The 16,940-nt window shown below is 48.1% G+C and overlaps 1 protein-coding gene across 1 annotated transcript in view; it reads right to left on the bottom strand.

Moving 5' to 3' along the window:
• The window catches only part of pcnx1 (pecanex 1), a 129,260-nt gene that overhangs the window by 40,123 nt on the left and 72,197 nt on the right, over positions 1–16,940 (bottom strand). The window contains 6 exon segments of the mRNA XM_065004398.1: positions 176–406; positions 742–995; positions 1,558–1,773; positions 6,288–6,346; positions 6,527–6,656; positions 6,978–7,086. Coding sequence (XP_064860470.1) covers positions 176–406; positions 742–995; positions 1,558–1,773; positions 6,288–6,346; positions 6,527–6,656; positions 6,978–7,086 — 999 coding nt within the window.

Below are 16,940 nucleotides of genomic sequence, written 5' to 3'. Positions count from 1 at the left end.
GTTTATTCCTTTTATCTTCTTCAGATGTCTAAACTCAATTCTCTCATCACAAAAAAAACCCACAAAAAACATTGTCTGAAGGTTTTTTTGTGCTCAACGCCATATTTATAGTAGTACATTTTGAGAACGTGTCGAAATATTTCTGAATAAAATCATCCAAAGTGCCGGTTCTTACCTTGGCCCTCCGAGAGTTACAATACTGGATCCAGCCCAAGTAGACCTGGCAGAAGGAGTCCCTGGAGATGCCAGCCAGGCGGTGGTCGTAGTCTTGGTCTATGTTGGGGTTAAAGGTCGGGTCCAGGTCCACGTAGTTCCTTTCTCCACAGGCCTTCAGCCCCTCCCTCATCGTCTCATTGGCCAGCCACTCCTCCAGCTTGGTAGAGGCTATTACGTAGTATATGATCCCCTGGAGAGAGGAAGTAGGGAGAGAGGAAGTAGGGAGAGAGGAAGTAGGGAGAGAGGAAGGGAAGTAGGGGGGGAAGCAGATGGGGAGAGGGGAAGTAGGGGGGGAGGAAGCAGATGGGGAGAGGAAGTAGATGGGGAGAGGAAGTAGATGGGGAGAGGAAGTAGGGAGAGAACACAAGTTTAGGAGTTTAGTACCTTTCTCATGGGCAGTAGGAGATTACATATAGTTAATCTGTAATAACACCTGATTCGAACCGATAACCTCTCCGGTTAACCTGCTACGCCAGTGTAGAATAGATGCAAACAGCAGACTAACAGCCGGGCCCTCCCACTCACCTTGACGTAGTAAGTAGTCAGGATGCGTCGGAGGTCAAACACCTGGAGCATGGAGGCAGCGCTGTTGTCCGTGATGCTGTAGCCCTCCAGGACGTACTTGGTGACCAGCACCTCCCAGGCCAGCCAGCGCTGTCCGAAGGCCGCGTTGAAGGAAAGGACATGTGGCAGGTGACCTGGCTCACAGCAGCAGCAGCTCTCGTCCTCCTCCACCCCCTCCGTGATGGCCTCCACCTCCCTCTGTTGGCAGTACGTACCTGGGGGGACAGGACGGCTTCAGAAACAATGACAGGACGGCTTCAGAAACATGCTATAATGCTTCATAAACTCGATAACCTAACCCTAACAATGACAGGACAGCTTCAGAAAAACCTCGTGAACACTATGATTTAAACGTAAAGGGCCGTTATTCTGACTGGAGATCTGCAGGATGAACTCAAGTCGCCCGTTGACAATCAACCAACGATTGAATAAACCAGGCAGAATTGTACTCGTTTGATATCAAGTCAAATCAGGTCCCGAGAGAATTGTAAGAAACCCTCTTCACATAGAAAGTTTAGCCACTTCCATAAAAACCTGTCTTATTGTCTTATTTCTTCTACAAGACCAAGACCGCGTCAGAAATAAATCTGTCCTTTCTTCCGTAAACACTTCCATGACTGTGGGAACTCCGTCTAGGCCAAGCCTACACCAATCCAATGCTTTTAAACGTGTGGGGAGTAGGGAACGAGTGCACACTTCAGGAGGAAGGAGAGCTACTTAGCTAGCAAGTTGAGTTTATTTCGTTTTGACTCCATCCCTCCCTCCCTCCTTCCTGACCTCTGAACTCCAGTCCTCGGAGCTGGAAGGTGACCAGTCCATTGCCGATCTCCACCAGGTGAACCAGAGCGTTGAGGTAGTCTGAAGCCAGGATGAAGCAGTCTCCTGTGGTGTAGTTCCCCCAGCGGCCCAGCAACAGGTCTCCGCAGAGGCTGTGCTGCAGGGAGCGCGTCAGGTGCTCATAGAATATGGAATTCAGGTTGTTGTCGTCAGAACCTGATGGAGGAAAGGAGAAATTAACTTCAACAAGATGGGGGGAAAAAATAATTGCTAACTGTTTCTACAAACTCGTTTTTTTTCTCCAACCAAAATATATGAATCTTGTAGCAAACTGAAGGTGAGAAAATCAGCAACTGCTGATAGGAGTACTTTTGGTAATACTTTAGATTAGAGTATTAGATTAGTGATTAGAGTATTATATTAGAGATTAGAGTAATAGATTAGAGATTAGATATTTAGATTTGAGTATTAGAGATCAGAGAATTAGATTAGAGATTATAGATTTAGATTAGAAATCAGATAATTAGATCAGACTATTAGATTAGATATTAGAGAATAATACTAGAGATTTGAGTAATAGATTAGAGTATTAGAGTAATAGATTAGAGATTTAGATTAGAGTAATAGATGAGAGTATTATATTACAGATTAGAGTAATACCAGTTGATAGGTTAGATCACATTTAAACGATCGTTTTATGAAATTAAAAGTGAAATCTGAACACTTCCACTTGTCTTTTCCTACCAGCACTGACAATGTTGATGGCCACTTATTGAAGAACATGGACTAAAACTGACCACCTAGCTATCTGAATATACTAACTACTGTGATATGTGGTTGTCCCATCTAGCTATCTGAATATACTAACTACTGTGATATGTGGTGGTCTCACCTAGCTATCTGAATATACTAACTACTGTGATATGTGGTTGTCTCACCTAGCTATCTGAATATACTAACTACTGTGATATGTGGTTGTCCACCTAGCTATCTGAATATACTAACTACTGTGATATGTGGTTGTCCCACCTAGCTATCTGAATATACTAACTACTGTGATATGTGGTTGTCCCACCTAGCTATCTGAATATACTAACTACTGTAATATGTGGTTGTCTCACCTAGCTATCTGAATATACTAACTACTGTGATATGTGGTTGTCCACCTAGCTATCTGAATATACTAACTACTGTGATATGTGGTTGTCTCACCTAGCTATCTGAATATACTAACTACTGTGATATGTGGTTGTCCCACCTAGCTATCTGAATATACTAACTACTGTGATATGTGGTTGTCCCATCTAGCTATCTGAATATACTAACTACTGTGATATGTGGTTGTCCCACCTAGCTATCTGAATATACTAACTACTGTGATATGTGGTTGTCCCACCTAGCTATCTGAATATACTAACTACTGTGATATGTGGTTGTCCACCTAGCTATCTGAATATACTAACTACTGTGATATGTGGTTGTCCCACCTAGCTATCTGAATATACTGTGATATGTGGTTGTCCCATCTAGCTATCTGAATATACTGTGATATGTGGTTGTCCACCTAGCTATCTGAATATACTGTGATATGTGGTTGTCCCATCTAGCTATCTGAATATACGAACTACTGTGATATGTGGTTGTCCCATCTAGCTATCTGAATATACTAACTACTGTGATATGTGGTTGTCCACCTAGCTATCTGAATATACTAACTACTGTGATATGTGGTTGTCCCATCTAGCTATCTGAATATACTAACTACTGTGATATGTGGTTGTCCACCTAGCTATCTGAATATACTAACTACTGTGATATGTGGTTGTCCCACCTAGCTATCTGAATATACTAACTACTGTGATATGTGGTTGTCCACCTAGCTATCTGAATATACTAACTACTGTGATATGTGGTTGTCCCACCTAGCTATCTGAATATACTAACTACTGTGATATGTGGTTGTCCCACCTAGCTATCTGAATATACTAACTACTGTGATATGTGGTTGTCCCACCTAGCTATCTGAATATACTAACTACTGTGATATGTGGTTGTCCCACCTAGCTATCTGAATATACTAACTACTGTGATATGTGGTTGTCCCACCTAGCTATCTGAATATACTAACTACTGTGATATGTGGTTGTCCACCTAGCTATCTGAATATACTAACTACTGTGATATGTGGTTGTCCCACCTAGCTATCTGAATATACTGTGATATGTGGTTGTCCCATCTAGCTATCTGAATATACTGTGATATGTGGTTGTCCACCTAGCTATCTGAATATACTGTGATATGTGGTTGTCCCATCTAGCTATCTGAATATACGAACTACTGTGATATGTGGTTGTCCCATCTAGCTATCTGAATATACTAACTACTGTGATATGTGGTTGTCCACCTAGCTATCTGAATATACTAACTACTGTGATATGTGGTTGTCCCATCTAGCTATCTGAATATACTAACTACTGTGATATGTGGTTGTCCACCTAGCTATCTGAATATACTAACTACTGTGATATGTGGTTGTCCCACCTAGCTATCTGAATATACTAACTACTGTGATATGTGGTTGTCCACCTAGCTATCTGAATATACTAACTACTGTGATATGTGGTTGTCCCACCTAGCTATCTGAATATACTAACTACTGTGATATGTGGTTGTCCCACCTAGCTATCTGAATATACTAACTACTGTGATATGTGGTTGTCCCACCTAGCTATCTGAATATACTAACTACTGTGATATGTGGTTGTCCACCTAGCTATCTGAATATACTAACTACTGTAATATGTGGTTGTCCACCTAGCTATCTGAATATACTAACTACTGTGATATGTGGTTGTCCCATCTAGCTATCTGAATATACTAACTACTGTGATATGTGGTTGTCCCACCTAGCTATCTGAATATACTAACTACTGTGATATGTGGTTGTCCACCTAGCTATCTGAATATACTGTGATATGTGGTTGTCCCATCTAGCTATCTGAATATACTAACTACTGTGATATGTGGTTGTCCACCTAGCTATCTGAATATACTAACTACTGTGATATGTGGTTGTCCCATCTAGCTATCTGAATATACTAACTACTGTGATATGTGGTTGTCCACCTAGCTATCTGAATATACTAACTACTGTGATATGTGGTTGTCCCATCTAGCTATCTGAATATACTAACTACTGAGATATGTGGTTGTCTCACCTAGCTATCTGAATATACTAACTACTGTGATATGTGGTTGTCCCACCTAGCTATCTGAATATACTAACTACTGTGATATGTGGTTGTCCCACCTAGCTATCTGAATATACTAACTACTGTGATATGTGGTTGTCCCACCTAGCTATCTGAATATACTAACTACTGTGATATGTGGTTGTCCCACCTAGCTATCTGAATATACTAACTACTGTGATATGTGGTTGTCCCACCTAGCTATCTGAATATACTGTGATATGTGGTTGTCCCATCTAGCTATCTGAATATACTAACTACTGTGATATGTGGTGGTCTCACCTAGCTATCTGAATATACTAACTACTGTGATATGTGGTTGTCCCACCTAGCTATCTGAATATACTAACTACTGTGATATGTGGTTGTCCACCTAGCTATCTGAATATACTAACTACTGTGATATGTGGTTGTCCACCTAGCTATCTGAATATACTAACTACTGTGATATGTGGTTGTCCCACCTAGCTATCTGAATATACTGTGATATGTGGTTGTCCACCTAGCTATCTGAATATACTGTGATATGTGGTTGTCCACCTAGCTATCTGAATATACTGTGATATGTGGTTGTCCCACCTAGCTATCTGAATATACTAACTACTGTGATATGTGGTTGTCCCATCTAGCTATCTGAATATACTAACTACTGTGATATGTGGTTGTCCCATCTAGCTATCTGAATATACTAACTACTGTGATATGTGGTTGTCCCACCTAGCTATCTGAATATACTAACTACTGTGATATGTGGTTGTCCACCTAGCTATCTGAATATACTAACTACTGTGATATGTGGTTGTCCCATCTAGCTATCTGAAGATGAATATACTAACTACTGTGATATGTGGTTGTCCCACCTAGCTATCTGAATATACTAACTACTGTGATATGTGGTTGTCCCATCTAGCTATCTGAATATACTAACTACTGTGATATGTGGTTGTCCACCTAGCTATCTGAAGATGAATATACTAACTACTGTGATATGTGGTTGTCCCACCTAGCTATTTTATTTTTTTATTTCACCTTTATTTAACCAGGTAGGCAAGTTGAGAACAAGTTCTCATTTACAATTGCGACTACTGTGATATGTGGTTGTCTCACCTAGCTATCTGATGATGAATGAAGTATAAGTGCCTCTGGATTAGAGAGTCTGATAAATGAGTAACATGCTGGTCATTTATGAACATTTGAACATCTTGGCCATGTTCTGTTATAATCTCCACCCGGCACAGCCAGAAGAGGACTGGCCACCCCACATAGCCTGGTTCCTCTCTAGGTTTCTTCCTAGGTTTTGGCCTTTCTAGGGAGTTTTTCCTAGCCACCGTGCTTCTACACCTACATTGCTTGCTGTTTGGGGTTTTAGGCTGGGTTTCTGTACAGCACTTTGAGATATCAGCTGATGTACCAAGGGCTATATAAATACATTTGATTTGATTAACATGTCATGTAAAGACAGAGACAGATTCCACCCACCTGGGTTTCTGTCCAGTTGAGAAGCCAGTCTGGTGTTGGAGTGATCTACTCTCTTAGTGCTGCAATAAAGAACAGATCAATCAGAAATTCACTCTGACTGATACTACCAACACACATCTACCAAGAGGAGTAAAATGACTAGACAGACAGACAGACAGAGAGAGCGACGGAGAGAGAGAGAAACAGAAAAACAGCTAGACAGACAGACAGCGACAGACTAGTATCAGAGAGATCATTACTTGTAGTCTCTCTCCCAGAACTTGACAGGTCTGACGTAGGAGGTGATGAAGATGGCGCTGCCCAGGAAAGGGTTGAGAGGAGTAGAGAGGACAGCTGACACTACAGCCTGAACAAACAGCATGGCAGAGTCTGGGAGAGAGTGGGGTGTCAAGGAGATTTACACACCTCACAAAACCTTCAAAAGATAAATCCGAGATACGTCAAGTCCTACTCTCAGCTAAATTAACATCTATACTATATTCAGGACATGATCAACATGAAAAACAAGGTTATTCAACAGTGTGTGGGTATCTATTCTCAATTATTTATAGATTTGTAGCCGTTCTGTGGAAAAAGGGGGAGAAACCTGTAAAAAAAAAAAGGTTGTCCATTCAGACGCGAGTAAATAGTCTTGACAGTAGAGATCACGTGGGAGGTTCATCTGACCACGGTAAAAAACACAAAGGATACGAGGCACAGCGAAGGGCTGGGCGAAGGCGTGAAAGGCCGACCCCCAGGTGATCTGCCAGGGGGCGATGTAGGTGTAGATAAAACACAGCTTGTAGAACAGCTCCCAGAGCTACACAACAGGAGAGAGAGAGAGAGAGAGAGAGAGAGAGAGAGAGAGAGAGAGAGAGAGAGAGAGAGAGAGAGATATAGTTATTAGTTATTATTATTAGAGTTAACTTCATATGTACTACACAAAACACTTACCTTTTACCTTCCTTACATTTACAGTGAGGGGGAAAAAAGTATTTGATCCCCTTGCGGATTTTGTACGTAAATCTACCATTAAAATTATAGACGGGTCATTTCTTTGTCAGCGGGCAAACGTACAAAATCAGCAAAGGGGGATAAAATATTTTTCTCCCCTCATTGTATTGAACGTGAAAATACACATTGATCAACATTTCTGTAAATGTGCCATATTTAGCCAGCCATCTTATTTTCCTATGTGGGTAGGAAGAGGTAGGAAAACATACTCTGGTCAGATTTTCTATATTTTAATCCTTATATTATATCTTAAAGAACAGGGCTGTGTTTCATTCTGGCAAGATGCTTCCTTCGTTAACTCACCCTCCGACTGGCTCCACCCAGTTACCTGCAGTAATGCTGGTCTCCACCCAGTTACCTGCAGTAATGCTGGTCTCCACCCAGTTACCTGCAGTAATGCTGGTCTCCACCCAGTTACCTGCAGTAATGCTAAGTTACCTGCAGTAATGCTGGTCTCCACCCAGTTACCTGCAGTAATGCTGGTCTCCACCCAGTTACCTGCAGTAATGCTGGTCTCCACCCAGTTACCTGCAGTAATGCTGGTCTCCACCCAGTTACCTGCAGTAATGCTGGTCTCCACCCAGTTACCTGCAGTAATGCTGGTCTCTACCCAGTTACCTGCAGTAATGCTGGTCTCTACCCAGTTACCTGCAGTAATGCCGGTCTCCACCCAGTTACCTGCAGTAATGCCGGTCTCTACCTGCAGTTACCCAGTAATGTTCCACCCAGTTACCTGCAGTAATGCTGGTCTCCACCCAGTTACCTGCAGTAATGCTGGTCTCCACCCAGTTACCTGCAGTAATGCTGGTCTCCACCCAGTTACCTGCAGTAATGCCTCCAGGTCTCCCCAGTTACCTGCAGTAATGCACCCAGTTACCTGCAGTAATGCTGGTCTCCACCCAGTTACCTGCAGTAATGCTGGTCTCCACCCAGTTACCTGCAGTAATGCTGGTCTCCACCCAGTTACCTGCAGTAATGCTGGTCTCCACCCAGTTACCTGCAGTAATGCCGGTCTCCACCCAGTTACCTGCAGTAATGCTGGTCTCCACCCAGTTACCTGCAGTAATGCTGGTCTCCACCCAGTTACCTGCAGTAATGCTGGTCTCCACCCAGTTACCTGCAGTAATGCTGGTCTCCACCCAGTTACCTGCAGTAATGCCAATCCCAGTTACCTGCAAATGCCTGGTCTCCACCCAGTTACCTGCAGTAATGCTGGTCTCCACCCAGTTACCTGCAGTAATGCCGGCTCCACCCAGTTACCTGCAGTAATGCTGAACATCTAATGCAGTGGTCTCCACCCAGTTACCTGCAGTAATGCGGGTCTCTACCCAGTTACCTGGACCCAGTTACCTGCAACCCAGTTACCTGCAGTAATGCCGGTCACAGTTACCTGAGTCAGTCTCCACCCAGTTACCTGCAGTAATGACCCAGTTACCCATGACCCAGTTGGTGCCGGTTGACCCAGTTACCTGCAAGTGCTCTCACCCAGTTACCTGAACCATGCTGGTCTCCACCAAGTTACCTGCAGTAATGCTGGTCTCTACCCAGTTACCTGCAGTAATGCTGGTCTCCACCCAGTTACCTGCAGTAATGCTTGCACAAAATCCAATCCCATCAAATGTACGAAGTGGAGTAAAAGAGGGCAGAAGGAACATCTTCATGGAATTAAGCACAGTACTTGAGTCAGCGGGAATTGAACCCATGACCCTTGGTGTTGAAAGTGCTCCATGCTGAACCAGCGGTACCGAACCATACTGGGCCAGCGGTACCGAACCATACTGGGCCAGCGGTACCAAACCATACTGGGCCAGCGGTACCGAACCATACTGGGCCAGCGGTACCCATCAACCATACTGGGCCAAGAGCGATAGAAGAACCATGCTGGGCCAGCGGTACCGAACCATACTGGGCCAGCGGTACCGAACCATACTGGGCCAGCGGTACCGAACCATACTCGAACCATACTGGGCCAGCGATACCGAACCATGCTGGGCCAGCGGTACCGAACCATGCTGGGCCAGCGGTACCGAACCATGCTGGGCCAGCGGTACCGAACCATACTGGGCCAGCGGTACCATACTGGGCCAGCGGTACTGGGCCAGCGGTACTGGGCCAGCGGTACCGAACCATGCTGGGCCAGAGGTACCGAACCATGCTGGGCCAGAGGTACCGAACCATGCTGGGCCAGAGGTACCGAACCATGCTGGGCCAGCGGTACCGAACCATACTGGGCCAGCGGTACCGAACCATACTGGGCCAGCGGTACAGGACCATACTGGGCCAGCGGTACCGAACCACACTGGGCCATGCTGGGCCAGAGGTACCGAACCATGCTGGGCCAGCGGTACCGAACCATGCTGGGCCAGCGGTACCGAACCATGCTGGGCCAGCGGTACCGAACCATACTGGGCCAGCGGTACTGGGCCAGCGGTACCGAACCATGCTGGGCCAGCGGTACTGGGCCAGCGGTACCGAACCATGCTGGGCCAGAGGTACCGAACCATGCTGGGCCAGAGGTACCGAACCATGCTGGGCCAGAGGTACCGAACCATGCTGGGCCAGAGGTACCGGACCATGCTGGGCCAGAGGTACCGGACCATGCTGGGCCAGCGGTACCGAACCATACTGGGCCAGCGGTACCGGACCATGCTGGGCCAGCGGTACCGGACCATGCTGGGCCAGCGGTACCGAACCATACTGGGCCAGCGGTACCGAACCATACTGGGCCAGCGGTACTGGGCCAGCGGTACTGAACCACGCTGGGCCAGCGGTACCGAACCACGCTGGGCCAGCGGTACCGAACCACGCTGGGCCAGCGGTACCGAACCACGCTGGGCCAGCGGTACCATGCTGGGCCATGCTGGGCCAGCGGTACCGAACCATGCTGGGCCAGCGGTACCGAACCATACTGGGCCAGCGGTACCGAACCATGCTGGGCCAGCGGTACCGAACCATGCTGGGCCAGAGGTACCGAACCATGCTGGGCCAGAGGTACCGAACCATGCTGGGCCAGCGGTACCGAACCATGCTGGGCCAGCGGTACCCAGCGACCATGCTGGGCCAGCGGTACCGAACCATGCTGGGCCAGCGGTACCCGACCATACTGGGCCAGCGGTACCGAACCATACCAGCTGGGCCAGCGGGTACCGAACCATGCTGGGCCAGCGGTACCGAGAGGTACCGGACCATGCTGGGCCAGCGGTACCGAACCATACTGGGCCAGCGGTACTGGGGCCAGCGGTACCGAACCATACTGGGCCAGCGGTACCGAACCATGCTGGGCCAGCTGGGCCAGAGGTACCAACCATGGGCCAGCGGTGCTGGGCCAGCGGTACCGGGCCATGCTGGGCCAGCGGTACCGACCATGAACCATGCTGGGCCAGCGGTACAGCGGTACCGAACCATACTGGGCCAGAGGTACCGAACCATGCTGGGCCAGAGGTACCGAACCATGCTGGGCCAGAGGTACCGAACCATACTGGGCCAGCGGTACTGGCTGGGCCAGCGGTACCGAACCATACTGGGCCAGCGGCCCGAACCATGCTGGGCCAGAGGTACCGACCATGCTGGGCCAGAGGTGCCATGCTGGGCCAGAGGTACCGAACCATACTGGGCCAGCGGTACCCCAACCATACTGGGCCAGCGGTACCGAACCATACTGGGCCAGCGGTACTGAACCATACTGGGCCAGCGGTACCGAACCATGCTGGGCTGGACCAGCGGTACCCCCATACTGAACCATGCTGGGCCAGCGGTACCGAACCATGGGCTGGGCCAGCGGTACCGGACCATGCTGGGCCAGCGGTACCGAACCATACTGGGCCAGCGGTACCGAACCATACTGGGCCAGCGGTACCGGGCCACCATACTGGGCCAGCGGTACCGAACCATACTGGGCCAGCGGTACCGGACCATACTGGGCCAGCGGTACCGAACCATACTGGGCCAGCGGTACCGGACCATACTGGGCCAGCGGTACCGAACCATACTGGGCCAGCGGTACCGAACCATACTGGGCCAGCGGTACCGAACCATGCTGGGCCAGCGGTACCGAACCATACTGGGCCAGCGGTACTGGGCCAGCGGTACCGAACCATACTGGGCCAGAGGTACCGAACCATGCTGGGCCAGAGGTACCGACCATGCTGGGCCAGCGGTACCGAACCATACTGGGCCAGCGGTACCGAACCATGCTGGGCCAGCGGTACCGAACCATGCTGGGCCAGAGGTACCGAACCATACTGGGCCAGCGGTACCGAACCATGCTGGGCCAGCGGTACCGAACCATACTGGGCCAGCGGTACTGGGCCAGCGGTACCGAACCATACTGGGCCAGCGGTACCGGGCCAGCGGTACCATACTGGGCCAGCGGTACCGAACCATGCTGGGCCAGCGGTACCCGAACCATGCTGGGCCAGCGGTACCGAACCATGCTGGGCCAGCGGTGCCGAACCATGCTGGGCCAGCGGTACCGGACCATACTGGGCCAGCGGTACCGGACCACACTGGGCCAGTGGGCCATACTGGGCCAGCGGTATACTGGGCCAGCGGTACTGACCATACTGGGCCAGCGGTACCGAACCATACTGGGCCAGCGGTACCGAACCATGCTGGGCCAGCGGTACCGGACCATACTGGGCCAGCGGTACCGGACCATATGCTGGGCCAGCGGTACCGACCATACCATGCTGGCCAGAGGTACCGAACCATACTGGGCCAGCCACCATACTGGGCCAGCGGTACCGAACCATACTGGGCCAGAGGTACCGAACCATGCTGGGCCAGAGGTACCGGCTGGGCCAGAGGTGGGCCAGCGGTACCGACCATGCTGGGCCAGCGGTACCGACCATGCTGGGCCAGCGGTGCCGAACCATACTGGGCCAGAGGTACTGAACCATACTGGGCCAGCGGTACTGAACCATACTGGGCCAGAGGTACCGAACCATACTGGGCCAGCGGTACCGAACCATGCTGGGCCAGAGGTGCCGGACCATGCTGGGCCAGCGGTACTGGACCATGCTGGGCCAGCGGTACCATGCTGGGCCAGAGGTACCGGACCATGCTGGGCCAGAGGTACCGACCATGCTGGGCCATACTGGGCCAGAGCGTACTGAACCATACTGGGCCAGCTGAACCATACTGGGCCAGCGGTACCGAAGCACTGGGCCAGCGGTACCATACTGGGCCAGCGGTACCGGACCACACTGGGCCATGCTGGGCCAGCGGTACGAACCATACTGGGCCAGCGGTGCCATACTGGGCCAGCAGAAAAATACTGGGCCAGAACTTCCATACTGGGCCAGCAGAACCAGCTGGGCCATGCTGGGCCAGAGGTACTGAACCATACTGGGCAAAGCAGAAAAAAAACAAGAAAAAAACCATACTATATGTAACCAGAGGTACTGAACCATACTGGGCCAGAGCTTTACCATGCTGGGCAGATATACAAAATGAAGACAGAGGTACCGGAATGCTGGGCCAGCGGTAAACCATACTGGGCCAGAGATCAATACCATACTGGGCCAGCAGAAAAAACTTCCACTGGGCCATGCTGGGCCAGAGGTCCTGAACCATACTGGGCCAGAGGTACTCGAACCATGCTGGGCCTGATTTGTTCCGGACCATGCTGGGCCAGAGGTAACCATGCTGGGCCAGCGGTCACTGAACCATACTGGGCCAGAGGTGGAACCATACTGGGCCAGAGGTATCCTTGCTGGGCCAGAGGTGCCAAGCTCCAGAGGTCCTACTATTTGGGCCAGCTGTTCCATTTGGGCCATGCTGGGCCAGAGGTACTGATCCTACTATTTCAGAGGTACTGAACCATTGGACCAGAGGTACCCAAGTCATACCTACCAGCGGTCTGAACCAGCGTAACTGAACCAGCAGAACCAGGAGTGCCCAAGTCATCCTACTAAAAAAAGAAAACTGTTCCATTTGGATGCCAAGTCATCCTACTATTTCTACTGTTCCATTTTAAGTGCACAGATATACAAAATGAAGACACAGAAATTACTACTGAGATCCATTTGGCAGAAAAAGTCCTCCTACTATTTCTGTTCTGCAGGCCTTCCAGATTCCCATTTTGTTCCTGAGTGCCAAACAGGCTCATCCTAACCTTTTCCATTTGGAGTGCCAAGTCATCCTACTATTTCTACTGTTCCATTTGGAGTGCCAAGTCATCCTACTATTTCTACTGTTCCATTTGGAGTGCCAAGTCATCCTACTATTTCTACTGATCCATTTGGAGTGCCAAGTCATCCTACCATTCCATTTGGAGTGCCAAGTCATCCTACCATTTCTACTGTTCCATTTGGAGTGCCAAGTCATCCTACTATTTCTACTGATCCATTTGGAGTGCCAAGTCATCCTACTATTTCTACTGATCCATTTGGAGTGCCAAGTTATCCTACTATTTCTACTGATCCATTTGGAGTGCCAAGTCATCCTACCATTCCATTTGGAGTGCCAAGTTATCCTACTATTTCTACTGATCCATTTGGAGTGCCAAGTCATCCTACTATTTCTACTGATCCATTTGGAGTGCCAAGTCATCCTACCATTTCATTTGGAGTGCCAAGTCATCCTACCATTTCTACTGTTCCATTTGGAGTGCCAAGTTATCCTACTATTTCTACTGTTCCATTTGGAGTGCCAAGTCATCCTACCATTTCTACTGTTCCATTTGGAGTGCCAAGTCATCCTACTATTTCTACTGATCCATTTGGAGTGCCAAGTCATCCTACCATTCCATTTGGAGTGCCAAGTCATCCTACCATTTCTACTGTTCCATTTGGAGTGCCAAGTCATCCTACTATTTCTACTGATCCATTTGGAGTGCCAAGTCATCCTACCATTCCATTTGGAGTGCCAAGTCATCCTATCATTTCTACTGTTCCATTTGGAGTGCCAAGTCATCCTACCATTTCTACTGATCCATTTGGAGTGCCAAGTCATCCTACCATTTCTACTGATCCATTTGGAGTGCCAAGTCATCCTACCATTTCTACTGATCCATTTGGAGTGCCAAGTCATCCTACCATTCCATTTGGAGTGCCAAGTCATCCTACCATTCCATTTGAGTGCCAAGTCATCCTACCATTTCTACTGTTCCATTTGGAGTGCCAAGTTATCCTACCATGTCTACTGATCGATTTGAGTGCCAAGTCATCCTACCATTTCTACTGATCCATTTGAGTGCCAAGTCATCCTACCATTTCTACTGTTCCATTCGGAGTGCCAAGTTATCCTACCATGTCTACTGATCCATTTGAGTGCCAAGTCATCCTACCATCTCTACTGATCTGCGTGTCAGTAATGATTTTCATCTGCACATTTTCGTGGAACAGTTTCATCTAATTTATAATAAAGGTCTTCGTATGTCAAAATCAATGTCATGTGGTTCATCAATATTAAATCAAAATGATATGAATCAAAAAGTATCTTCCGTTACCAACGATGTAAAAATAGTCGACATAAAAGCCAACAAATAAAAACATGGCAGCCTGCAGGTAGACAATCTCCTGCTGAAAATAATGATCCTATAAATAACACTGGCTACACATGGCCTGTCTGGAAGGAACTGGAAACATTGTATCAACTATCAACCTAGTCCAGCCAAAGCTCATGCTAGAAAACTGGAAACATTGTATCAACTATCAACCTAGTCCAGCCAAAGCTCATGCTAGAAAACTGGAAACATTGTATCAACTATCAACCTAGTCCAGCCAAAGCTCATGCTAGAAAACTGGAAACATTGTATCAACTATCAACTTAGTCCAGCCAAAGCTCATGCTAGAAAACTGGAAACATTGTATCAACTATCAACTTAGTCCAGCCAAAGCTCATACTAGAAAACTGGAAACATTGTATCAACTATCAACTTAGTCCAGCCAAAGCTCATGCTAGAAAACTGGAAACATTGTATCAACTATCAACCTAGTCCAGCCAAAGCTCATGCTAGAAAACTGGAAACATTGTATCAACTATCAACCTAGTCCAGCCAAAGCTCATGCTAGAAAACTGGAAACATTGTATCAACTATCAACTTAGTCCAGACAAAGCTCATGCTAGAAAACTGGAAACATTGTATCAACTACCAACTTAGTCCAGCCAAAGCTCATGCTAGAAAACTGGAAACATTGTATCAACTATCAACTTAGTCCAGCCAAAGCTCATGCTAGAAAACTGGAAACATTGTATCAACTATCAACCTAGTCCAGCCAAAGCTCATGCTAGAAAACTGGAAACATTGTATCAACTATCAACCTAGTCCAGCCAAAGCTCATGCTAGAAAACTGGAAACATTGTATCAACTATCAACCTAGTCCAGCCAAAGCTCATGCTAGAAAACTGGAAACATTGTATCAACTATCAACTTAGTCCAGCCAAAGCTCATGCTAGAAAACTGGAAACATTGTATCAACTATCAACTTAGTCCAGCCAAAGCTCATACTAGAAAACTGGAAACATTGTATCAACTATCAACTTAGTCCAGCCAAAGCTCATGCTAGAAAACTGGAAACATTGTATCAACTATCAACCTAGTCCAGCCAAAGCTCATGCTAGAAAACTGAAACTATCAACCTAGTCCAGCCAAAGCTCATGCTAGAAAACTGGAAACATTGTATCAACTATCAACCTAGTCCAGCCAAAGCTCATGCTAGAAAACTGGAAACATTGTATCAAATGTTCTGAGCCCTCAAGAGTTACCTGGGCCAGTGAGTTCTGGACAGACAGACACGGCTGTAGGCTATTTGGGCCAGTGAGCTCTGGACAGACTGACAGACACGGCTGTAGGCTATTTGGGCCAGTGAGCTCTGGACAGACTGACAGACACGGCTGTAGGCTATTTGGGTCAGTGAGCTCTGGACAGACAGACACGGCTGTAGGCTATTTGGGTCAGTGAGCTCTGGACAGACAGACACGGCTGTAGGCTATTTGGGTCAGTGAACTCTGGACAGACTGACACGGCTGTAGGCTATTTGGGTAGGCCTATTTCATGACGTTTCAGAGCACGACATCGTTTTCCTTTCATGCTGAGTGGTTATCGAAAGGGAGAGAGCTGGAAATGTTTTTCAAATAGGCCACGTTGGAGGAACTATTGTCACTCTCAATGGATGTAAAAAAACACTTTGTTTACTTGCTGTTTGAGGCGATGAAAAAAATGACTGAGAAGTTCCACAGTGATGAGTTTAAGACAATCAGAAATACTATCAGATCCCCAAATGGGCACATTTATAGGTCTCCATTTGCACACAGGCCTGGTAGACTAGTGTCCCGGCACGGGTAGACTAGTGTCCCGGCACGGGTAGACTAGTGTCCCGGCACGGGTAGACTAGTGTCCCGGCACGGGTAGACTAGTGTCCCGGCACGGGTAGACTAGTGTCCCGGCACGGGTAGACTAGTGTCCCGGCACGGGTAGACTAGTGTCCCGGCACGGGTAGACTAGTGTCCCGGCACGGGTAGACTAGTGTCCCGGCACGGGTAGACTAGTGTCCCGGCACGGGTAGACTAGTGTCCCGGCACGGGTAGACTAGTGTCCCGGCACGGGTAGACTAGTGTCCCGGCACGGGTAGACTAGTGTCCCGGCACGGGTAGACTAGTGTCCCGGCACGGGTAGACTAGTGTCCCGACACGGGTAGACTAGTGTCCCGACACGGG

Source organism: Oncorhynchus nerka, linkage group LG18 (genome assembly GCF_034236695.1).
Source record: "Oncorhynchus nerka isolate Pitt River linkage group LG18, Oner_Uvic_2.0, whole genome shotgun sequence".
Classification (NCBI taxonomy): Eukaryota; Metazoa; Chordata; class Actinopteri; order Salmoniformes; family Salmonidae; genus Oncorhynchus; species Oncorhynchus nerka.
The sequence above is the reverse complement of the archived record's forward strand: the minus strand, read 5'-3'. Positions and strand labels throughout refer to the sequence as shown.